Source organism: Bombina bombina, chromosome 2 (genome assembly GCF_027579735.1).
Source record: "Bombina bombina isolate aBomBom1 chromosome 2, aBomBom1.pri, whole genome shotgun sequence".
Classification (NCBI taxonomy): Eukaryota; Metazoa; Chordata; class Amphibia; order Anura; family Bombinatoridae; genus Bombina; species Bombina bombina.
The window spans coordinates 1,437,004,588-1,437,030,586 of record NC_069500.1 but is presented as its reverse complement, the minus strand read 5'-3'; the positions used below and the strand labels follow the sequence as shown (position 1 = coordinate 1,437,030,586).

At 36.2% G+C, this 25,999-nt stretch overlaps 3 protein-coding genes across 3 annotated transcripts; 2 read left to right on the top strand and 1 right to left on the bottom strand.

Annotated features, from left to right (window-relative positions):
- The first annotated feature begins 4,576 nt into the window (after positions 1-4,576).
- Positions 4,577-5,884, top strand: LOC128647611 (uncharacterized protein F54H12.2-like). The gene has a single exon (XM_053700366.1). The coding sequence runs from the start codon at positions 4,577-4,579 to the stop codon at positions 5,882-5,884; it is 1,308 nt and encodes a 435-aa protein (XP_053556341.1).
- Positions 5,885-6,747: 863 nt separating this feature from the next.
- On the top strand, positions 6,748-9,946 carry LOC128648342 (uncharacterized). The gene is made up of 6 exons (XM_053700943.1): positions 6,748-6,778; positions 7,809-7,860; positions 7,944-7,997; positions 8,080-8,280; positions 8,370-8,480; positions 8,572-9,946. Exons 1-6 carry the CDS (start codon positions 6,749-6,751, stop codon positions 8,853-8,855), a joined length of 732 nt encoding a protein of 243 aa, XP_053556918.1. The 5' UTR covers position 6,748; the 3' UTR covers positions 8,856-9,946.
- Positions 9,947-11,524: 1,578 nt separating this feature from the next.
- On the bottom strand, positions 11,525-12,832 carry LOC128647610 (uncharacterized protein F54H12.2-like). Its single transcript, XM_053700365.1, has one exon. It carries the CDS (start codon positions 12,830-12,832, stop codon positions 11,525-11,527), a length of 1,308 nt encoding a protein of 435 aa, XP_053556340.1.
- Between the last annotated feature and the right edge of the window lie 13,167 nt (positions 12,833-25,999).

Sequence of the window (25,999 nt, the reverse complement as noted above, 5' to 3'; positions counted from 1 at the left end):
TTTATAACGGTGATAAGAGTCCACAATCTATTATTCCTGGGAATTACCTTCCCTACCACTAGGAGGCAAAGATTATCAAACCCAAGAGCTCTATATAGCCCCTCTCAGCTCTATGGTAGTCAGTCTTATCTTTGCCTCTGCTGGAGGAAGGTGATTAACGGTGATGTGCAGATGATTTCTCTGTTGAGATGGGTTCTCAGACTGAGTTGAGGCCCATTTCCCTTAGAGTGCAGCGGTTGTCAAGAGGAATTTTTAAGTAGTTTGGTGTGTGTCTTTTTTTTATTTTCCCATGAAAATTTAAATTACTATCTTCCTGAGGGTGTCATTTTGGATCTACAGTTAACTCCTATAGTATATCCTCTGCGATATGTTTTCAGTATAGGATTGGTTACTCTTATGCGTAGCAGGAGAGTGTTTAAGGGTAAGTGTTTTCTAAATTTTAACACTCATTTTAAGACCTAAGTAGTACAAATAGGGATATCTCGTCAAACTTAATGTGACAGGTACCACGCCCCTTTATATGCAAACCACGCCCCTTTATAGGCAAATCCCCGCCCCTTTATAGGCAGATTCACGCCCCTTTATAGGCAGATCCCCGCCCCTTTATATGCAGATCCCCGCCCCACTCTCCTCCCAATATTTCCACCCTACCCGCCCACTATTTTCCATATTTTACGCCCCTTTTATGGCTTCTTCTAAGAGCATTTTAACATTTATTTTAATGTTAAAATAATTCCCTTTAATGGCTTCTTTTTAGAGCATTTTAACATTTATTTTAATGTTAAAATAATAAACAATATAATTTTATTTTAAATAGTATTGTGTTAATGTTTTATGTATCATTTAACTGATATTTTGTAACATTTCAATGCATTTAAATTTAAAACAAAACAAAAAAAAACAAAACAGAACACATTTTAATTCAATGTATTCCTAATAAGGCTATTAAGAAAAAAAAAGATACAAAATATCTTCTCTGCGTAATGTCCGAGGGCATTACGCAGAGAAGATATAAAAATAGATATCTTCTCTGCGTAATGGGACTCGATCATTAGACAGAGAAGATATTTTGTATCTTTCTTAATTAACCAAAAGTTGTTAAGCTATACAGTCTTTTTGAATCTAAAAAGTGTTCAACATGCAGTTTGTCTGATACATGCTGGAGAAAATATGAGCTAATTCACATATCTCTTACACAGACAGAAGTATTCTCCCTGCAAAAACTGCTGTCTGTAGATAATGTGTGCTAATCACACAGCTCTTGCACAGAAGCATTCTCCCCCTGCACAACCCCTCCCAACTGAAAAAAACCTCCCACATAGACACACCTCTTTTTAGTATAATTTCTTGTATCAAATTTATACTGAATATGAGCTAATTCACATATCTCTTACACAGACAGAAGTATTCTCCCTGCAAAAACTGCTGTCTGTAGATAATGTGTGCTAATCACACAGCTCTTGCACAGAAGCATTCTCCCCCTGCACAACCCCTCCCAACTGAAAAAAACCTCCCACATAGACACACCTCTTTTTAGTATAATTTCTTGTATCAAATGTATACTGATTCTACATGTACTTAATATTAAAAGCAAATAAATTTTATTTCTTCTTTTCACATTCTTTGTGAAATGCTATGATCAACACATGTCTAAAATTAGATAGGGTTGTTAAACACTGTCAAATGTTTATTTCAACATTCCTCCATGCTTTAAAATGACCACAGGTCACACAGGTCAGTGCAGGTGACAAAAAGATAATGTTTACATCTTTTTTTAAGACTAAATAGCCTCTGTTTCAGATTAGACATGCTTTCTTTCCTGGTGAATCGCTATTGATAACACATGTCTAAAATTAGATAGGGTTTGTTAAACACTGTCAAATGTTTATTTCAACATTCATCCTTGTGTCAAAATCATGCTTCCCTGGTGAATGGCTATTGATAACACATGTATAAAATTAGATAGGGTTTGTTAAACACTGTCAAATGTTTATTTCAACATTCATCCTTGTGTCAAAATGACCACAGGGCACAGTTCAGTGCAGATGACAAAAAGATAATGTTTACATCTTTTTTTTTAAAGACTAAATAGCCTCTGTTTCAGATTAGACATGCTTTCTTTCCTGGTGAATGGCTATTGATAACACATGTCAATATTTACAGCTTTAACAGTTTGCTAAACTATATGAAAAAAAAAAAATGTCTGATTTTGGGAGATCACCGGATAAAAACCATGAAGTTGTATTAAGAGATATATATTATAATCCATTAAAAACCGGGTCTTTTGGAGGGGTACATAATCTGTATCGTGTGGCTAATCAATATGATATTAGCAAAGCAACAACTCAAGCGTTTTTAAATTCTCAAGATACTTATTCACTCCATAAGCCTGTTAGACGTGTTTTTGAAAGAAACAAAATATATACAGCGTCTATAGATATTCAATGGCAGGCTGACTTGGTATCAATGATTGAATTTGCTAAATATAATGATGGTATCAAGTATATTCTCACCGTTATAGACTGTTTTTCTAAATATGCGTGGGTTGTCTGTTTGTCTAATAAAACAGGCTCATCCGTTGCAAAGGGATTTCAAGAGATTTTTCAAGGTCGTCGTATACCTTTAAAGATTCAAACTGATAAGGGTACGGAGTTCTTAAACGTGACTGTCCAAAAAGTATTTAAAAAATATAAAATTCAACATTTTGTAGCAAACAATGTTGTTAAAGCAGCCATTTGTGAACGCTTTAATCGTACATTAAAAACTAAAATGTGGCGGTATTTTACATACCACAATACCTACAGATATATAGATGTGTTAAATGCTCTTATATTTAGCTACAACAATACATATCACAGGACTATACGTTGTTCACCTGTAAACGTGACACAGGAAAATTCACTGCTCATTTGGAAAAATATTTATGGTGTTTCTTCAAAATCTAAGAACATTAAGCCTGCTTTAAAAGTTGGTGACCATGTCAGGATTTCAAAGTTTAAAAATTGTTTCACCAAAGGTTACGAAGTAAATTTTACTGACGAGATATTTGTAATAGATGGTGTGAATACACGTGGTTCTAAACCTCTTTATAAACTGAAAGATTTAGCAGGTGAAATTATTGAAGGTAGTTTCTACACTGAAGAAATTCAAAAAATATCACATGATGACAATCGTGTGTACAGAATTGAAAAGGTTCTAAAACAGAAACATATTAGAAGAAAACTATACTGCTATGTGAAGTGGAGAGGTTACCCAAATAAATTCAACAGTTGGATACCCAAAAGTCAGTTAACTACATTATAGTATAATGGAGCAGTCCTCTTTTTATTTAACTCTACTAAGTAACGCCTCCTATCATATGTTCCCTAACAATGAAATTTCTAGTTTTACAACAAAGCTAGCTAAACCTGTTACATTAAAAGGCGAATGGGAGGTTGGCGTAAGAGAGGTTATGTACCCCCACACTTTTGATCTTCTTGAATCTGCTGATTCCAAAATAACTATAACAACGCAGAACAAACCAATCACTTATGTGCATTTGAAGCCTGGTTATTATAAAGATATGAATGATATAGTTAGAGCTATTAATGATAAATTATCCACGCTTCAAAATTTAAGTATTGACGTGAAGCTAAAGTACGATGAATTATCACGGACAGTTCGAGTAGTAGGTAGTAGTGGCAGTATTATTACGGTTTCAGAAAAGTTAACTCATATCTTAGGACTTAATAATTACGGATTAAGAAATGACGTTAACACACAGGCTGTCAAGAATGAGAATGGAAAGATATATTGTGATATAAAAGCAGGATTCTACACACTTTTTATCTACACCGACATCATAGAACATCAGCGTGTAGGTGACAGCTTTGTACCATTGCTGCTCGCTGTCGATATTACGGGTGGAAATAACGAAATTATTACGCATCGTTATATCGATCCAGACTATGTGCCTGTCAGTAAACATCATTTTGACCGTGTTACAATTGAGATAAAGAACGACCAGGATAAAAACGTGGCATTTAAGTACGGAAAGGTGATCATTAAGCTACACTTTAGGCCACGTAAAAAAGAGTTGTTCTAAAAAAGATAAAATGGTTGCAATGAAAGTTTATGGTGACCCCGACATATACAGCAATTATTACAGAACACAAGCAGGAAATGGCCTACCTGGATTTCATGGTAGTTCATACATGTATGGCCGTGGAATAGGTGGTGTGTTTAGGAACTTATTCAGGATGGCAGTACCTTTGTTTAGGCGTGGGTTTGAAATTGTAAAACCACATATGAAAACAGCAGCACAGGGTATAGCAAAGGATGTGGTGAGCCGTGTGTCCTCAGCTGTTATGAATAAAATGAATAATGGTCCACAAGAGGGAACTGGCATTGTGTATATTGCTAACAAGAGAAAAACAAAAAGAAAGCATGATATTGCTTTTCCACCAATGTTAACACAACACATAATTAAAAACCGTGCACGCAAAAGCAGAAAGAGACAGAGGCCACCAAGGCGTTCACCAGGTGACATCTTCTAATAACCACACAGTTGTCATTAAAAAAAAAAAAAAAAAAAGCTATGGCGTTTATTCATAATGGATCCTTAGAATGTGCCAAGTCAGAATTGGATATCTTTCAAATACAGCCTACACAAACAAGTATAGAAAAATCACTCTATGTGGAAATACAACCCCTGACAGCAATTATTGAAAATGCACCTTTAGAGTTCTATATAGCTGGAAGTGGAGATCATTATTTTGATCTGAACAACACCCTTTTGTTCATAACATGCAAAATTGTTAAACAAGACAATACACCACCTCCTGAGGGGGCCCGAGTCAGCCTCATCAACTATCCACTGTCCACACTGTTTAATCAAGTGGATGTCACATTAGGAGACAGACTTGTATCACAATCAAATAATCTTTACGCTTACCGTGGGTACATTGAAACAATTCTTAATTATAGTGCTGATACACTATCAACGCAATTCACAGGTGGACTGTTTTATAAAGATACAGCGGGGCACCATGACACACGTGTCTTGGGTGGAGACAATCAAGGTTTTAACAAAAGAGCGCACATGTTAGAAAGGGGTAAAACTATTGAATTACTAGGTCATCTTCACAGTGACCTGTTTTTCCAAGAAAAGTTAATGTTAAACGGAATTGATTTGAAAATAAAACTTACTAGAAATAAAGATGCATTTTGTCTTATGTCTGCAGAAGCAGAACAGTATAAAGTACAAATCTTGAATGCATCACTTTTTGTCAAAAGAGTGCAAATATCACCAGCAGTGCGAATAGGTCATGCGCAAGGCCTGCAAACAGCAAATGCAAAATATGCTCTGGATAGAGTCGGACTGAAAGTGTATTCTATCGCTGCAGGTAGCCGTGTATGTAATCAAGAAAATTTATTTCTGGGACAATTACCAAAGCTTGTGGTTATAGGATTTGTAGACAATGATGCCTTCTCAGGAGCTTATGACAAGAATCCACTATGTTTCAAACACAACCATGTAAATTTTGCTGCACTCTATCTGGATGGTGAGCAAATACCAACAAAGCCATTTCAACCAGATTTTGAAAATGGAAATGCAGTACGTGAATATATTTCTCTAGTGAACATTGCAGGAAAGCAGAATTGTGGCTCTGCAATCCTAATTAACAGAGATGAATATATAAATGGATACACCCTTTTTGCCTTTGATCTCACACCCGATGGAGAAAGTGGATCTCATTATTCCCTTATACGTAGCGGAAATTTGAGAGCTGAGATTCGATTTTCAAGAGCACTTGAGAGAACTGTTAACATGATTGTATACAGTGTTTTTGACAACATTATTGAAATCAATCAAAGACGAGAAGTTTTGTATGATTATTTATAAAAGAAAAAGAAAAAAATGAATACATTGGAAATAAATAGAATTTTAGCAGCTGATCCATATGCACGTTCTACTTTTGTTGGCGTATTTCCATGTGATTTACTGCCAAAGCAGAAATTAACAAACTATCCTGCATGTTTTATTATTAACACTGACCCCCATACAAATGCTGGAGAACATTGGGTTTCCATTTTTTTTGATGATAAGAGGACTGGCTATTTCTTTGACTCTTACGGTATACCACCAGGAGACCCCATATTTCCTAAATCATTTTTAATTTTCTTAAAAAGGAATGCAAAGCGTATAGTATTTCAGAATAAACAGTTACAAGATACGTTTTCTATTGTATGTGGTGAATATTGTATATTTTTTATACATTGTATGGCTAAAGGTATGAGGTTTAATAAAGTGTTGAGCTACTTTTCATCAGATTTAAAAAAAAATGATAAAATAGTGTCTTATTTTTTAAGGGATTGTAAACAATTATGGCGTACAAGAATTATATGTAATGAACATGTCCAGACATGCAGACCTTGCTGTAATCAGACGTAAACACTCACGTGATCAAAGCTGTTACATTAAATATTTTCTTTTTATTGTATTGTTTATAATAATCATTTAATAAAAATTGTTAAACATACATTCATTGTTGTTCTTCTTTATTTCTCAATTATAATTAAATAAAATTAACATAATATTCAAGAATAAAGAAAAGTTAAAATAAAAAAATAAAAAAATCCCCCCCCCCCTCCCTTTGAGAGTTGTGACAGCCCCATGATGTGAGACACCATGGGGGCTGGGGTCTATATAAGCAGAGCAACAAAACACTGCTTACATCAACATTTGCCAAGAATGGAGAAGACTGGAATGAACATTTCATCACTAGTCTATGAAACGGTAATTATTTCTTTATTTTTAATCTATAATATATTGTTATATTTTTATTTATATTTATGTTTTTTTAAAATTTACAGTTTTATTTTTATGTTCTGATTCTGTTTTAAAATAACTGAATGACTTGGTTTTTGTTATATTTTTTTTTGTTTAATTATTTGTTATTGTTGTAATACTTAAAGGGACGGTCTACCATAGAATTGTTATTGTTTTTAAAGATAGATAACCCCTTTATTACGCATTCCCCAGTTTTGCATAACCAACACTAGTCTATGAAACGGTAATTATTTCTTTATTTTTAATCTATAATATATTGTTATATTTCTATTTATATTTAGGTTTTTAAAATTTACAGTTTTATTTTTTATGTTCTGTTTCTGTTTTTAAATAACTGGATGACTTGGCTTTTGTTAAATTTTATTTTGTTTAATTATTTGTTATTGGTATAATACTTAAAGGGACGGTCTACCATAGAATTGTTATTGTTTTTAAAGATAGATAATCGCTTTATTACCCATTCCCCAGTTTTGCATACATTTGTTATTGTTTTTTTAAAGATAGATAATCCCTTTATATTATATTTATCAATAAATACTGTAGCTGTAAAATAGTGTCAAATACTGTAGTAAAATTTTTGCCAGACTATAGCACTAAGACACAGACTTTAACTAACATACAGTATATTAGGGGTGCAATAGTGGTATATTTAGTTTAACATGGTGCTATATTTAGTTTAACACTAACACAGCACAGCATTCAATAAATACTGTAGCTGTAAAATAGTGACAAATACTGTAGTAAAATTTGCCAGACTATAGCACTAAGACACAGATCCCACAGTAATGAAGCTAGTGAATTTTCTCCCAATATCACTATGATTGCTGTAAAGTGAGGTATACCTTTAGTTACAGTCTGTATAGAATACTAGCAATTTGTGACACGTCTTTAATATTGTGTATTTGTGTCTATATCCTACTGTTGTTTACATCACAAAATCCTTAAAAGCTATAATTTTTTTATTTATTTTTTTAAGGATGCAGAAATTCAGAGAATATATGATGATTTTAGTGTGCCTTTTTCTGAGTGTAAGTAATTAATTTATTTACATTTGTAACTGAAATTGTTCAAGTTTAAATATAAATATATATATATATATATATTTTAACAGGTGTAACATTTGATACAGAATTGCTGGAAATTGTAGATGCTGTTGAACAAATGGGTAAGCCTGTGGAAATGAAAATGTGTTTAATTAGCTGTTTTCTTTTCAGTGTGAATAGTGATTATAATCTCTATTTTAACAGATTTTACAAAAATCAACAATGCAGATGTTAATGAAATATTTCCTGACCGTACTAATTTGACAAGTCCCTGTGTAAGCAGATTGGAGATGCAGACACCAAAGAGACCTTGTAAAACAGATTTAAAACGACAGCTGAATTTTAACAGAATTGATGGCCCTACTGATTGTGGGAGTGATAAAATACAACAGGCACCAAAAAGTGGTTAGTCTATGAGTGATGTTCGTTAAAACCTATTCCTATTTTTTTTTTTATTTTATTTTTTTAAATTATATATTTTTTTATTTTAACAGATGTAACATTGAAACCTAAAACAACAGTCGTTACGGCAATAGTTCACAAGCAACCAGTAAATAAGGTTCCCAATGAATGTGTAAAACAAGCACTAAAAGCCTCTACTACTGGTGAGTTCAAATTGTTGGGGGTCTCTTGTTATTTTGTATTTACTTAGAATTAAAAGCACAATACTTAACAATTATTTCTTTTTTCCACTAGTCTCATCACGCTCCAGAAGTAAACAAACACACCCCATTTCATCTGTGGCTTCTAGAAAATCTATAGCTGTAGAAGACATCATAACCACCATTGATGATGATGAAAAGTCTCCAACAGCAGTACCCACACATTGCAGAGCCAAGGGTTTTTCTAACAATCCAAAAAAATCTTTGAATTCTCTACAATTACCAGGTTTGGGACAGAAAACACAACACACAAACACAACTAAGAAATCATGTGTTAAAAGAAAACCTAGTGATGAGACTAGTGGAAAAAAGAAATAATTGTAAAGTATTGTGCTTTTAATTCTAAGTAAATACAAAATAACAAGAGACCCCCAACAATTTGAACTCACCAGTAGTAGAGGCTTTTAGTGCTTGTTTTACACATTCATTGGGAACCTTATTTACTGGTTGCTTGTGAACTATTGCCGTAACGACTGTTGTTTTAGGTTTCAATGTTACATCTGTTAAAATAAAAAAATATATAATTTAAAAAAATAAAATAAAAAAAAAAATAGGAATAGGTTTTAACGAACATCACTCATAGACTAACCACTTTTTGGTGCCTGTTGTATTTTATCACTCCCACAATCAGTAGGGCCATCAATTCTGTTAAAATTCAGCTGTCGTTTTAAATCTGTTTTACAAGGTCTCTTTGGTGTCTGCATCTCCAATCTGCTTACACAGGGACTTGTCAAATTAGTACGGTCAGGAAATATTTCATTAACATCTGCATTGTTGATTTTTGTAAAATCTGTTAAAATAGAGATTATAATCACTATTCACACTGAAAAGAAAACAGCTAATTAAACACATTTTCATTTCCACAGGCTTACCCATTTGTTCAACAGCATCTACAATTTCCAGCAATTCTGTATCAAATGTTACACCTGTTAAAATATATATATATATATATATATTTATATTTAAACTTGAACAATTTCAGTTACAAATGTAAATAAATTAATTACTTACACTCAGAAAAAGGCACACTAAAATCATCATATATTCTCTGAATTTCTGCATCCTTAAAAAAATAAATAAAAAAATTATAGCTTTTAAGGATTTTGTGATGTAAACAACAGTAGGATATAGACACAAATACACAATATTAAAGACGTGTCACAAATTGCTAGTATTCTATACAGACTGTAACTAAAGGTATACCTCACTTTACAGCAATCATAGTGATATTGGGAGAAAATTCACTAGCTTCATTACTGTGGGATCTGTGTCTTAGTGCTATAGTCTGGCAAATTTTACTACAGTATTTGTCACTATTTTACAGCTACAGTATTTATTGAATGCTGTGCTGTGTTAGTGTTAAACTAAATATAGCACCATGTTAAACTAAATATACCACTATTGCACCCCTAATATACTGTATGTTAGTTAAAGTCTGTGTCTTAGTGCTATAGTCTGGCAAAATTTTTACTACAGTATTTGACACTATTTTACAGCTACAGTATTTATTGATAAATATAATATAAAGGGATTATCTATCTTTAAAAAAACAATAACAAATGTATGCAAAACTGGGGAATGGGTAATAAAGCGATTATCTATCTTTAAAAACAATAACAATTCTATGGTAGACCGTCCCTTTAAGTATTATACCAATAACAAATAATTAAACAAAATAAAATTTAACAAAAGCCAAGTCATCCAGTTATTTAAAAACAGAAACAGAACATAAAAAATAAAACTGTAAATTTTAAAAACCTAAATATAAATAGAAATATAACAATATATTATAGATTAAAAATAAAGAAATAATTACCGTTTCATAGACTAGTGTTGGTTATGCAAAACTGGGGAATGCGTAATAAAGGGGTTATCTATCTTAAAAAACAATAACAATTCTATGGTAGACCGTCCCTTTAAGTATTACAACAATAACAAATAATTAAACAAAAAAAAATATAACAAAAACCAAGTCATTCAGTTATTTTAAAACAGAATCAGAACATAAAAATAAAACTGTAAATTTTAAAAAAACATAAATATAAATAAAAATATAACAATATATTATAGATTAAAAATAAAGAAATAATTACCGTTTCATAGACTAGTGATGAAATGTTCATTCCAGTCTTCTCCATTCTTGGCAAATGTTGATGTAAGCAGTGTTTTGTTGCTCTGCTTATATAGACCCCAGCCCCCATGGTGTCTCACATCATGGGGCTGTCACAACTCTCAAAGGGAGGGGGGGGGGGATTTTTTTATTTTTTTATTTTAACTTTTCTTTATTCTTGAATATTATGTTAATTTTATTTAATTATAATTGAGAAATAAAGAAGAACAACAATGAATGTATGTTTAACAATTTTTATTAAATGATTATTATAAACAATACAATAAAAAGAAAATATTTAATGTAACAGCTTTGATCACGTGAGTGTTTACGTCTGATTACAGCAAGGTCTGCATGTCTGGACATGTTCATTACATATAATTCTTGTACGCCATAATTGTTTACAATCCCTTAAAAAATAAGACACTATTTTATCATTTTTTTTTAAATCTGATGAAAAGTAGCTCAACACTTTATTAAACCTCATACCTTTAGCCATACAATGTATAAAAAATATACAATATTCACCACATACAATAGAAAACGTATCTTGTAACTGTTTATTCTGAAATACTATACGCTTTGCATTCCTTTTTAAGAAAATTAAAAATGATTTAGGAAATATGGGGTCTCCTGGTGGTATACCGTAAGAGTCAAAGAAATAGCCAGTCCTCTTATCATCAAAAAAAATGGAAACCCAATGTTCTCCAGCATTTGTATGGGGGTCAGTGTTAATAATAAAACATGCAGGATAGTTTGTTAATTTCTGCTTTGGCAGTAAATCACATGGAAATACGCCAACAAAAGTAGAACGTGCATATGGATCAGCTGCTAAAATTCTATTTATTTCCAATGTATTCATTTTTTTCTTTTTCTTTTATAAATAATCATACAAAACTTCTCGTCTTTGATTGATTTCAATAATGTTGTCAAAAACACTGTATACAATCATGTTAACAGTTCTCTCAAGTGCTCTTGAAAATCGAATCTCAGCTCTCAAATTTCCGCTACGTATAAGGGAATAATGAGATCCACTTTCTCCATCGGGTGTGAGATCAAAGGCAAAAAGGGTGTATCCATTTATATATTCATCTCTGTTAATTAGGATTGCAGAGCCACAATTCTGCTTTCCTGCAATGTTCACTAGAGAAATATATTCACGTACTGCATTTCCATTTTCAAAATCTGGTTGAAATGGCTTTGTTGGTATTTGCTCACCATCCAGATAGAGTGCAGCAAAATTTACATGGTTGTGTTTGAAACATAGTGGATTCTTGTCATAAGCTCCTGAGAAGGCATCATTGTCTACAAATCCTATAACCACAAGCTTTGGTAATTGTCCCAGAAATAAATTTTCTTGATTACATACACGGCTACCTGCAGCGATAGAATACACTTTCAGTCCGACTCTATCCAGAGCATATTTTGCATTTGCTGTTAGCAGGCCTTGCGCATGACCTATTCGCACTGCTGGTGATATTTGCACTCTTTTGACAAAAAGTGATGCATTCAAGATTTGTACTTTATACTGTTCTGCTTCTGCAGACATAAGACAAAATGCATCTTTATTTCTAGTAAGTTTTATTTTCAAATCAATTCCGTTTAACATTAACTTTTCTTGGAAAAACAGGTCACTGTGAAGATGACCTAGTAATTCAATAGTTTTACCCCTTTCTAACATGTGCGCTCTTTTGTTAAAACCTTGATTGTCTCCACCCAAGACACGTGTGTCATGGTGCCCCGCTGTATCTTTATAAAACAGTCCACCTGTGAATTGCGTTGATAGTGTATCAGCACTATAATTAAGAATTGTTTCAATGTACCCACGGTAAGCGTAAAGATTATTTGATTGTGATACAAGTCTGTCTCCTAATGTGACATCCACTTGATTAAACAGTGTGGACAGTGGATAGTTGATGAGGCTGACTCGGGCCCCCTCAGGAGGTGGTGTATTGTCTTGTTTAACAATTTTGCATGTTATGAACAAAAGGGTGTTGTTCAGATCAAAATAATGATCTCCACTTCCAGCTATATAGAACTCTAAAGGTGCATTTTCAATAATTGCTGTCAGGGGTTGTATTTCCACATAGAGTGATTTTTCTATACTTGTTTGTGTAGGCTGTATTTGAAAGATATCCAATTCTGACTTGGCACATTCTAAGGATCCATTATGAATAAACGCCATAGCTTTTTTTTTTTTTTTTTTTTAATGACAACTGTGTGGTTATTAGAAGATGTCACCTGGTGAACGCCTTGGTGGCCTCTGTCTCTTTCTGCTTTTGCGTGCACGGTTTTTAATTATGTGTTGTGTTAACATTGGTGGAAAAGCAATATCATGCTTTCTTTTTGTTTTTCTCTTGTTAGCAATATACACAATGCCAGTTCCCTCTTGTGGACCATTATTCATTTTATTCATAACAGCTGAGGACACACGGCTCACCACATCCTTTGCTATACCCTGTGCTGCTGTTTTCATATGTGGTTTTACAATTTCAAACCCACGCCTAAACAAAGGTACTGCCATCCTGAATAAGTTCCTAAACACACCACCTATTCCACGGCCATACATGTATGAACTACCATGAAATCCAGGTAGGCCATTTCCTGCTTGTGTTCTGTAATAATTGCTGTATATGTCGGGGTCACCATAAACTTTCATTGCAACCATTTTATCTTTTTTAGAACAACTCTTTTTTACGTGGCCTAAAGTGTAGCTTAATGATCACCTTTCCGTACTTAAATGCCACGTTTTTATCCTGGTCGTTCTTTATCTCAATTGTAACACGGTCAAAATGATGTTTACTGACAGGCACATAGTCTGGATCGATATAACGATGCGTAATAATTTCGTTATTTCCACCCGTAATATCGACAGCGAGCAGCAATGGTACAAAGCTGTCACCTACACGCTGATGTTCTATGATGTCGGTGTAGATAAAAAGTGTGTAGAATCCTGCTTTTATATCACAATATATCTTTCCATTCTCATTCTTGACAGCCTGTGTGTTAACGTCATTTCTTAATCCGTAATTATTAAGTCCTAAGATATGAGTTAACTTTTCTGAAACCGTAATAATACTGCCACTACTACCTACTACTCGAACTGTCCGTGATAATTCATCGTACTTTAGCTTCACGTCAATACTTAAATTTTGAAGCGTGGATAATTTATCATTAATAGCTCTAACTATATCATTCATATCTTTATAATAACCAGGCTTCAAATGCACATAAGTGATTGGTTTGTTCTGCGTTGTTATAGTTATTTTGGAATCAGCAGATTCAAGAAGATCAAAAGTGTGGGGGTACATAACCTCTCTTACGCCAACCTCCCATTCGCCTTTTAATGTAACAGGTTTAGCTAGCTTTGTTGTAAAACTAGAAATTTCATTGTTAGGGAACATATGATAGGAGGCGTTACTTAGTAGAGTTAAATAAAAAGAGGACTGCTCCATTATACTATAATGTAGTTAACTGACTTTTGGGTATCCAACTGTTGAATTTATTTGGGTAACCTCTCCACTTCACATAGCAGTATAGTTTTCTTCTAATATGTTTCTGTTTTAGAACCTTTTAGATTCTGTACACACGATTGTCATCATGTGATATTTTTTGAATTTCTTCAGTGTAGAAACTACCTTCAATAATTTCACCTGCTAAATCTTTCAGTTTATAAAGAGGTTTAGAACCACGTGTATTCACACCATCTATTACAAATATCTCGTCAGTAAAATTTACTTCGTAACCTTTGGTGAAACAATTTTTAAACTTTGAAATCCTGACATGGTCACCAACTTTTAAAGCAGGCTTAATGTTCTTAGATTTTGAAGAAACACCATAAATATTTTTCCAAATGAGCAGTGAATTTTCCTGTGTCACGTTTACAGGTGAACAACGTATAGTCCTGTGATATGTATTGTTGTAGCTAAATATAAGAGCATTTAACACATCTATATATCTGTAGGTATTGTGGTATGTAAAATACCGCCACATTTTAGTTTTTAATGTACGATTAAAGCGTTCACAAATGGCTGCTTTAACAACATTGTTTGCTACAAAATGTTGAATTTTATATTTTTTAAATACTTTTTGGACAGTCACGTTTAAGAACTCCGTACCCTTATCAGTTTGAATCTTTAAAGGTATACGACGACCTTGAAAAATCTCTTGAAATCCCTTTGCAACGGATGAGCCTGTTTTATTAGACAAACAGACAACCCACGCATATTTAGAAAAACAGTCTATAACGGTGAGAATATACTTGATACCATCATTATATTTAGCAAATTCAATCATTGATACCAAGTCAGCCTGCCATTGAATATCTATAGACGCTGTATATATTTTGTTTCTTTCAAAAACACGTCTAACAGGCTTATGGAGTGAATAAGTATCTTGAGAATTTAAAAACGCTTGAGTTGTTGCTTTGCTAATATCATATTGATTAGCCACACGATACAGATTATGTACCCCTCCAAAAGACCCGGTTTTTAATGGATTATAATATATATCTCTTAATACAACTTCATGGTTTTTATCCGGTGATCTCCCAAAATCAGACATTTTTTTTTTTTCATATAGTTTAGCAAACTGTTAAAGCTGTAAATATTGACATGTGTTATCAATAGCCATTCACCAGGAAAGAAAGCATGTCTAATCTGAAACAGAGGCTATTTAGTCTTTAAAAAAAAAGATGTAAACATTATCTTTTTGTCATCTGCACTGAACTGTGCCCTGTGGTCATTTTGACACAAGGATGAATGTTGAAATAAACATTTGACAGTGTTTAACAAACCCTATCTAATTTTATACATGTGTTATCAATAGCCATTCACCAGGGAAGCATGATTTTGACACAAGGATGAATGTTGAAATAAACATTTGACAGTGTTTAACAAACCCTATCTAATTTTAGACATGTGTTATCAATAGCGATTCACCAGGAAAGAAAGCATGTCTAATCTGAAACAGAGGCTATTTAGTCTTAAAAAAAGATGTAAACATTATCTTTTTGTCACCTGCACTGACCTGTGTGACCTGTGGTCATTTTAAAGCATGGAGGAATGTTGAAATAAACATTTGACAGTGTTTAACAACCCTATCTAATTTTAGACATGTGTTGATCATAGCATTTCACAAAGAATGTGAAAAGAAGAAATAAAATTTATTTGCTTTTAATATTAAGTACATGTAGAATCAGTATAAATTTGATACAAGAAATTATACTAAAAAGAGGTGTGTCTATGTGGGAGGTTTTTTTCAGTTGGGAGGGGTTGTGCAGGGGGAGAATGCTTCTGTGCAAGAGCTGTGTGATTAGCACACATTATCTACAGACAGCAGTTTTTGCAGGGAGAATACTTCTGTCTGTGTAAGAGATATGTGAATTAGCTCATATTTTCTCCAGCATGTATCAGACAAACTGCATGTTGAACACTTTTTAGATTCAAAAAGACTGTATAGCTTAACAACTTTTGGTTAATTAAGAAAGATACAAAATATCTTCTCTGTCTAATGATCGAGTCCCATTACGCAGAGAAGATATCTATTTTTATATCTTCTCTGCGTAATGCCCTCGGACATTACGCAGAGAAGATATTTTGTATCTTTTTTTTTCTTAATAGCCTTATTAGGAATACATTGAATTAAAATGTGTTCTGTTTTGTTTTTTTTTGTTTTGTTTTAAATTTAAATGCATTGAAATGTTACAAAATATCAGTTAAATGATACATAAAACATTAACACAATACTATTTAAAATAAAATTATATTGTTTATTATTTTAACATTAAAATAAATGTTAAAATGCTCTAAAAAGAAGCCATTAAAGGGAATTATTTTAACATTAAAATAAATGTTAAAATGCTCTTAGAAGAAGCCATAAAAGGGGCGTAAAATATGGAAAATAGTGGGCGGGTAGGGTGGAAATATTGGGAGGAGAGTGGGGCGGGGATCTGCATATAAAGGGGCGGGGATCTGCCTATAAAGGGGCGTGAATCTGCCTATAAAGGGGCGGGGATTTGCCTATAAAGGGGCGTGGTTTGCATATAAAGGGGCGTGGTACCTGTCACATTAAGTTTGACGAGATATCCCTATTTGTACTACTGACCTATACCTGGCACTATTATATAGTAACTATATATAGGGGCCTATCTATCAAGCTCCGAATGGAGCTTGATGCCCCGTGTTTCTGGCGAGCCTGCAGACTTGCCAGAAACAGCAGTTATGAAGAAGCGGTCACAAAGACCACTGCTCCATAACCTGTCTGCCTGCTCTGAGCAGACGGACAGACATTGCCGGAAATCAACCCAATCGAGTGCGATCGGGTTGATTGACACCTCCCTGCTAGCGGCCGATTGGCCGCAAGTCTGCAGGGGGCAGCGTTGCACCAGCAGCTCTTGTGAGCTGCTGGTGCAATGCTGAATACGGAGAGCGTATTGCTCTCCGTATTCAGCGAGGTCTGGCGGACCTGATCCGCACTGTCGGATCAGGTCCGCCAGACCTTGATAAATAGAGGCCATAGTCTGGGATCAGATTAATTTGTACCACATATATAAGGGGCTCTATATTGGGTAAACTCCTGGGAATTATCTAAGACATTTTAAGTTAAAATAACTCCCTGAGTGTATGCATCGTAAGTGTGTGGGAGCACACGGTATGAGGGGTGCACGGGTGCTTGTGTTGGGATGTGCGGGTGCTTGCATGCATTCGTTCGAGACTTTCCAGCTTTAGCTGTGATACCAGGAGTGGGTATTGTATACTCATTCCCTTAGAGCTCTTTTGCTTTTGGGGGTTATTATTCCTGTGTTTGTTTACTATTGAATCTTCTGAATCTGTCCCTAATCCTCCTTTAGCAGCTGATATTTCTGAACACCTTTCTATCTGTATTAAATGTTTATTGTAAGCAGGCTGAGATTTCCCCTCCATATTTATGTGAGTCCTGCCTCAATGTTATAATGCATTCAGACCAATCTAATGCTGCACTTGCTTCCAAAGGTATAATTGCTCTTTCTGTTTTTTCTGTACGGGAAAGTACAGCTCAAATTGCTCCTGGCATTAAGGATTTTATTAAGGCTACAGTGTATGAAATATAATTGTAAAAGGTCAGTATAAGATATTCCTTCTACTAGTAATAATATTCCTGTGTCATGAGGCTAATGAAGCTTCTGAGGATGAGGTTTTGTCTTATGATCAGGGGCCAGCCTCAGATCCTGATTCTGCTTCTTCCTCCTTTTTATTTAAGATTAATCACATGTGTTCTTTATTAAAGGAGGTTTTGCTTACTTTAAAAATTAACCCCTTAATGACCACAATGTACCCTGTATGTCACTGGTTGTTAAGGCTTTTTTCAGGACATAATAGTACAAGTATAGCAAGAACACTCTATTAATGCCCTCCCTCCAGCAGGCTTTGTGGAATAGAGCAGTCTCAACGCTGGTGGCAAGACCGCGCTATAAAACAATCAAGTCCAAAAAAAGGCCAGTGACATACAGGGTACGTCGCTGGTCCTTAAAGGGTTAAGGAACTCTCACAGGGGTCCTCTATTTGTTTAAATTCTTGTTTTAAACTTGCTAAGGATTCTTCTGAGGTTTTTCAGAGTTAATTTTTCATAAAAAACGTTTTTTATTAAAAAAAAGGTTAAAAGCAAAATACAAAAAGTGGATTAAAGAAATATAGGGGGATATTTGAATACCCTTATTCCACTTTTTGTATTTTGCTTTTATTCTTTTTTTAAATAAAAAACATTTTTTATAAAAAATTAACTCTTAGTGGAAACACTTTACCTGCCTGTGTTCATCGATATTTTATGAGAATACAACTAATACTTCCTTGCACTTGAATCCTGCCCATTGGGAGAACCTTTTTGGGGTGAGCTGACACACCTTCCTTAAATCTGCCAGCCTGCTTCTACTAGCACATTGATGTGCTTGGTCAGCATGTGAGTAACCATTTGGCATTTGCAAACTAGATATAATCATATTTTGATTGATCTGCACATATAGTGCTTTTTGTCTGTTTCATCTATTCACTGCAGTGCACGGGAAGTCCTAGCTGGGGGTGAGCTGTTACACCGATAATTCTACAGCCTGCACCTGCCAGCACATTGGTGTGCTCTACTAATATGTGAGTATCCACTTGGCTTTAGTTATATCTTGTTTACACATGTATTTGATGATCCTGCACATGAGGTGCCCCTCTGTTCTTCTTTATATTCTGCAATTAAAATTCCTAAATTACATGATTAAAACAACACAAAAAAATAAAAAACCTAAATAACAAATTTAAAAAATCCCAATACTACGAAAACATTTAAAAAATCTAACATTACAAAAATAATAAACACTAAAATATAAAAAATAAAAAATTCTAAGATTACAAAAAATAATAAATTAAATTATCAAAACTAAAAACAATTTCATCTAATCTAATAGCCCGATAAAAATAAATGGGGGCGTCTTCTATCTTTATCCCGGTGGCGCGGAACGGAGCTATCCAGGACCAGCTGCTCAAATCAGCCAATAGGATTTCAGTAGGTCTCATCCTATTGGCTGATTTGAATTAAAAAAAATCAAATCAGTCGGGGGCGGAGCCTAGCCAGTCAGGGAGATGGCTGCCTAATTCAGTAGCTCCTAAGCCCCACTTCCAGATCGCACGCATAGACCTGGGGGATCGCCACAAAAACATCAACATAGGTGCATGAAAGGCTTGTGAACACACTGGGCAAAAAATTGGATAGTTTCTAGCCCACACCACAAAAACAAAGCCATTTTTCCGAAATTGGAAGTGCGGCCCTGCGCGTAATTTGCTACAGCTCCCCTGCCACTATGCACTAGAAATTAACCACAGTGCCGTTTTCCATACAGGGGCAGAGCCTGGAGCTGGTCCTTAGTTGCCACCTTCCTCAGCTGCTTTTACAAAAGAAGATCCACCACACAGGGCACTGTCTTGGATATCCCCAGCCAGAACCTTCTCTAAGCTATAGGAAACAGGCTTCTCTATACATGGGGCACTGGAAGAACACAGAGGTGAGCTGGCTCTTGCATACACACAAGTGCCACAGCACACTGCATGAACTGCCATACTCTAGAACATTTGGGGCATTTTGAACACAAATCTTAGGGTCCTCACTATCCAAAACCCCTGCGCTAAGCCTCAGCATATAGTTTGCCATCTCAGGTGGGGAAGCTTCTTCTTCCTTCTACAATAATTTACACGCATACTGCGCTGGGGCCTGGACTGCGACAGCCTGCAGGGCTACATTGACCTCACACTGCCACCCCACTCTGCACGTATCAGCCTTTAGGCATCTGAACCCTCCCTGACATTAAGCGCTTCTGGATATGCCTGGCCGCAGAAACTCTAAGACCAACAACGTAAACAGCTACAAGCTAATGCAACAATTCCTCAAACAACAAGACCTAGCCGCAAAACCACCAAAAATGGCCGCACTCTCAGAACCGCAGCAACACAAGAAAGAAACAATAAGCGCGCCTGCCATTACGAAAGATGATCTGCAAAACCTATGCACAAAAGATGATATTAAAGATATCTTAGGAGATGTCAAAAACTGGAATGGGGAACTAAAAAGAGACCTATCTAAAGTCACACAAAGGGTCTCAGTCTTAGAGGAGAGCCACAACACGGTCAATAATGACATACAGCACATTTCCAAAGTTGCATACGATCAGGAAGAAACTATACATCAACTAATGGAGAAAGTTGAGGACCTGGATAACAGAGGCAGGCATAACAACCTGCGCATACGCGGGATCCCAGAGACAATCCAGCCAAATGCCATAGAAGGCTGCCTCCTGGACATGTTCAGGACCATGAAGGGCCCAAAGAGCACCGCAGATATATGCATTGAAAGAGCCCACAGGGCCCCCCTGAGAGCAAAGCCCCCCCCCCCCCCCCGAAGGCGCCCCCTCGGGACATAATTGTAAAATTATTAGATTACAAGGACAGAGAAGAAATCTTGAGACAGGCCAGACAAAAACAAAAAGTAATGTATGCTGGAATCCACATCCAGAACTTCGCAGACCTCAGCCCAGCAACACTGTAGAAGATGAGGAAGCTGAGCTTCATCACCACAGTCTTGAGGGAGCAGCAGATTCCATACCGGTGGGGATTCCCGGTCAGCATTACCGCATCTAAGAGAGATACAACAGCCACCCTCAGGTTTTTGGAGGACCTGCCAAGATTCAACAAAACCCTCCAACTCAACACCACGCACCCAGAGGACCGACAACTCTCCCCCAGAGACTCTCAGCGGGATAAACAACCAACCGCACAAAACTCACAATTCTGCCAGCCCAGGGTCTCACTCTGTATCTGAAAGTGTGGATCAGGTCTCGATGCCCATTAGATCCATGGCATCTCCCACCTCGAACTGACATCCCATTCTAGCCATGGCGCTTACAGGTTGTATGACATAACATTCTTTTCTTTTTCTACAATTCTTTAGGTTTGGAAGTGGGGATACTACCCCAATTTTTTATTGTTGCAGGACTGTAACTTTTTGTTAATTGAACTTTCCAGTAAGAAAAGAAGAAATCGAAACAAAACCGTTTAAAATTTGCCTTTATTAGTGTTATTGTATTGTGTTTTTTTCCCGCTTATTACTGTTATTGCACATCTTAAAATTTTTTGCACTATTATTTTTGAACGTTTTACATTGTCTCAGTTTATAGTACAGCGGTAGATTATATTACTTACCTCATACCAGACACAGAGTAAAACCTACATCAGGCAGACAGGCTATCACTCGGCCCGCAAACCCATACCTGTTAGATCCACCATGGCACATACCATATCCATTACCACCATAAATGTGAAAGGGCTGAATAGTCCAGAAAAGAGGTCCATGGCCTTTAAAGACCTTTAAAAAGTCCCCAGTGATATCCTATTTATAAGTCAAAGTCACAGAGAAAGCTCTTGATAGAGGTGCGCTCAGTACTAGGGTAGTCAAGGTCTGTCCAAGACATCCAATGGGAGGCAGCTCTTCCGATGCATGGAGGGACGATGAAGAAATCTGTAGCGGGAGAAAGGAAGGCGCCAATAGGGTAATAACGCTAACAACCCTGACAGATTGTGGGGAGGGTGAGAAACAATACTCACAAAGAAGCGGCACTATGGCGTGCCTGAAAGTGCAGACTGGGACCTCAGCGTTGCCCGGAAGACCAGCGTAGGCAGCAGCAAATCCTCAGTCAGGATCGTGTTCAGTGTGACCAATCCGGATCCGAATGTAGTGACACACCTTCCTCTCTGTGTTCCAAGAATCTGTACACTTACAGGAGGAAAAACAGGTGACAGTAGACAGTGTATAGAACTCCGGTCACTCGAACTTGCACAGTCCAAAGTAGGAAAGAGGGGAGATCAGACTCCAGCAGGATAAAAGTAAAACAAATTTATTAAAATGTTTTAAAAACAACTAATGTGTTTCTCGGCTACACAAAGCCGTTTCATCAAGCTATTATAGCCTGATGAAATGGCTCTGTGTAGCTGAGAAACGTGTTGCTTGTTTTTAAAACATTTTAATAAATGTGTTTTACTTTTATCCTGCTGGAGTCTGATCTCCCCTCTTTCCTACTTTGGACTGTGCAAGTTCGAGTGACCGGAGTTCTATACACTGTCTACTGTCACCTGTTTTTCCTCCTGTAAGTGTACAGATTCTTGAAACACAGAGAGGAAGGTGTGTCACTACATTGGGATCTGGATTGGTCACACTGAACACGCTCCTGACTGAGGATTTGTTGCTGCCTACGCTGGTCTTCCGGGCGACGCTGAGGTCCCGGTCTGCAATTTCAGGCACGCCATAGTGCCGCTCTGTTTGTGAGTATTGTTTCTCACCCTCCCCACAATCTGTCAGGGTTGTTAGCGTTATTACCCTATTGGCGCCTTCCTTTCTCCCACTACAGATATCCTATTTATACAGGAGACACACTTTAAGAGAGGTCACAAACCCAAACTCCTGAGCCACAAATATAGAATTAGCTTTCTGGCTTTGGGCGATACCAGGAAAGGAGTGGTAGGCATTCTTCTTAAAAATTCCCTACACTTCCAAGCGACCCACATAGAGAAAGACAAGGATGGCAGGTACCTGATTCTGATTTATTATTCAATAGGCCAATTACCCTTGCAAACTTATATCTCCCAAATAAAGACCAGCATACTTTATTCAGACACATAACCAACCTCCTACTAGAACACACCCAGGGGACACTATTCATGGGAGGCGATTTTAATTTGTCACTGGACCCGACAATGGACACCTCTACACACATCACTAATACCCCTAAACGAGTCCGAAAATCGGTACCTAATAACCTACACCTATTACGGCTGCACGACATCTGGAGGAACATTAATCATGACATCAGGGACTACACCTTTTACTCACACACACACAACACATACACCAGAATAGATCACATACATTCAGACCAGTTGGGCCTCTCCATAATCACTGACTCACAAATTTTGTCAATCACATGGTCGGATCATGCCCCCATACAATGCACGGTGGCATGGCTGGACATGCCACAGCGCCCCTTCATCTGGCGGATGGATGCCTTCCTACTAGGGAATGTACTAACTAAACAGGCTGTAGACCAGTCCATAGAAAACTATTTTAGAGAAAATGACACAGAACACATAACCTCAGCCACCCTCCGGGAGGCGCAAAAGTGCGTCATAAGAGGTGAACTGATAGCGCACAAAGCCAGGGAAAAAAAATCGAACAGACAATTTATAAACTCTACTATGTCCCAAATTAGTTACTGAGAAAAAGAGCACAAAAAACACCCACAGGCCACTAGTATACTAGAATCCCTAACACTATCTAGGAAAGACCTCAAAGACCACCTAATCAAAGAACACCAAAAGAAAGCAGCACTGCTGAAACAAAAATACTTTGATATCAAAGATAAAGCGGGGTCCTCTCTCGCTAAAACACTTATTAAATGCACACATCCACTCTATTATCAACAAATATGGATATCTTCAAAAGGAGAGTAAAAATATAGCAGACGTGTTCAGACAGCACTATGCAACCCTGTACAACTTAGACAGTACCCCCACCCAACAAGACATAGAAACCTATCTTGAGTACTTGGACTTACCAACTCTGGATAGAGATGAATCAGATAGACTGAATCTGCCTATCTCAGTGGAAGAAACAAAAAACGCGATTAAAGACCTGCCTGGAGGTAAAAGCCCAGGCCCAGACGGGTTTAACATGACATACAATAAGACATACATCCACCACCTCGCTTGTCCCTTAACAAACACTTTTAACTCATTAATTCACTCCAGAGGATTCTCAGGTAACTCACTTGAGGCTCACATCACAGTCCTCCCCAAACCAGGGAAAATGTCAAATAGACCCGAAAATTTCCACCCCATATCTCTCTTAAATTCTGACATAAATATCTTCGCCAAGATACTAGCAACAAGACTGAACAGATACTTACCTAAAATATAGCTGCAAGCAGCAATAGAGGTGGCCATGTGCATTGCCTTTGCAATGGCATAGAAGTTGCTAAGTCGCAATATATAGCTATACAGCAAATTTCATAGCTTTAACATAAGCGGTTGCAAAGAAATCACATTTTCGAAATTTTTGCGTAAACCAATATGGCTGCCATAGCTTATGACCAATTCCTTCAACATGAACAAATGTGACTCTATGTCACAATATAAGGTTACACAGCTAGTTTTACAGTTCTAACATAAGCAGTTGCAGAGAAAATAGATTTTCAAAATTTTTGAATAAAACAAAATGGCTGCCAGTACAGTTCCTTGGACAATGGTCCATAGAAGAGTGAAACACCTTTGTGACCATCTAGTTAGATCAGATGTAGGCCCCAGTAGGGGAAGTACACAATCCCATATTAGCAGTAAAAATCGGGGTACATACCCTTGTTTGAACTGCATGAGTTGTAGTTCCATAAACAAAGGAAAATCCTTTTTTTCATCCACACAATGGGAAACAATACAGAATTAATGGATTCTACACTTGTGAAACAACTCAGGTGATATATCTCATCAAATGTCCTTGTTCTCTTGTATACTTAGGCGAGACCACACGTAAGGCAAGAGATAGGATAAGCCAACACTGATCTAATATACGGTGTGGCAATACTGAAGCTCCTTTATCTAGCTATTTTGTTTGGAAAGGTCATAATATTAGCCAGATGAGATGGCAGATTATAGACCATATACAAATACAGAGGAGTGGCTTGGATAAGGAGAAATTGCTTAGACAAAAAGAAACATGGTGGATACATAAATTGGAGACCTTGGTTCCCAAAGGTCTCAATAGAGATTATGATATGTCAGTATATTTGTAATCGCCATCCTTTAAATAAATAATGTAAATATCAGATGAATTTTGCAATTATTAGCCAATCAGCAAGAAACTATGTATGTTAAATTTAGCTACCATTAAGAATATACATTGTATATAATATATTTGATTTTAATTTTGGAATAAATTTATATTATGCAGATTCACCACTAGGTGGAGTAAGAGAAGCATGTATCCTCGAAAATTAGCTCTTTGGCGCCGAAGCTTATGGTATAAAAGTCTGTGATTCATATCAAGAACCCATGCATGATTAAGGGGTATTAACTCCAAAACGTTGCTGTCATTTTGATGTCCTAATAAAAGATATTGATATTTTAAGTGCTGTGGACATTTACATATTCTGCATTACTTTTGGGTGAATAGGCAGCTCACCTGTCTTCACGAGCACTGGACACAGATAGTGCTGTTCTAGCTACACAGTCTTGGCTATTTAATATATGTTGTAACTCATGTAATATCCCAGAGACTGTAATATAGAATCATGGGTCATACAGGCCTCTGCACTGAACCTATGTACTGAACTTGTTGCACTTTTATGTATGATGTATGGACCTTTTACTGCTGTACCTCATTGTTATGCTATGGAAATATTCTTATCTACGTTTTGTAAAATCTGTTATTTTTTCAAAATAAAACTTCTTAAAAAAAAAATAAAAAAAAATCAAATCAGTCAATAGGAATGCAAGGTATGCCATTTTTAAACGGGTACCTTGCATTCAACTTCAGTGTACGGCGGTGATCGTATGGAGAGGATGCTCTGTGCAGGATGTCATTGCCGGTCTTGGATAGCTCCATTCCTTGCCGCCAGGATGAAGATAGAAGATGCCCCCTTGATAGATGAAGATGTTGCGGCCTGGATGAAGACTTCTCGCCGCCTGGATGGGGATGAACCTGGATGAAGACTTCTTGCTGTCTGGATGGGGGATAAATGTCCGGACTTCAGGAACTGTGAGTAGATATTCTGGGGTTAGTGTTAGTTTTTTGTTTT

What these genes read in the sequence shown, in the direction of transcription:
- LOC128647610 (XM_053700365.1), bottom strand. Translation starts at nt 12,832, where the DNA reads ATGGCGTTTATTCATAATGGATCCTTAGAATGTGCCAAGTCAGAATTG.
- LOC128647611 (XM_053700366.1), top strand. Translation starts at nt 4,577, where the DNA reads ATGGCGTTTATTCATAATGGATCCTTAGAATGTGCCAAGTCAGAATTG.
- LOC128648342 (XM_053700943.1), top strand. Translation starts at nt 6,749, where the DNA reads ATGAACATTTCATCACTAGTCTATGAAACG. An exon ending in CATCACTAGTCTATGAAACG is followed by an intron (nt 6,779 to 7,808) that starts GTAATTATTTCT and finishes TATTTTTTTAAG; the next exon opens with GATGCAGAAATTCAGAGAAT. An exon ending in TAGTGTGCCTTTTTCTGAGT is followed by an intron (nt 7,861 to 7,943) that starts GTAAGTAATTAA and finishes ATATTTTAACAG; the next exon opens with GTGTAACATTTGATACAGAA.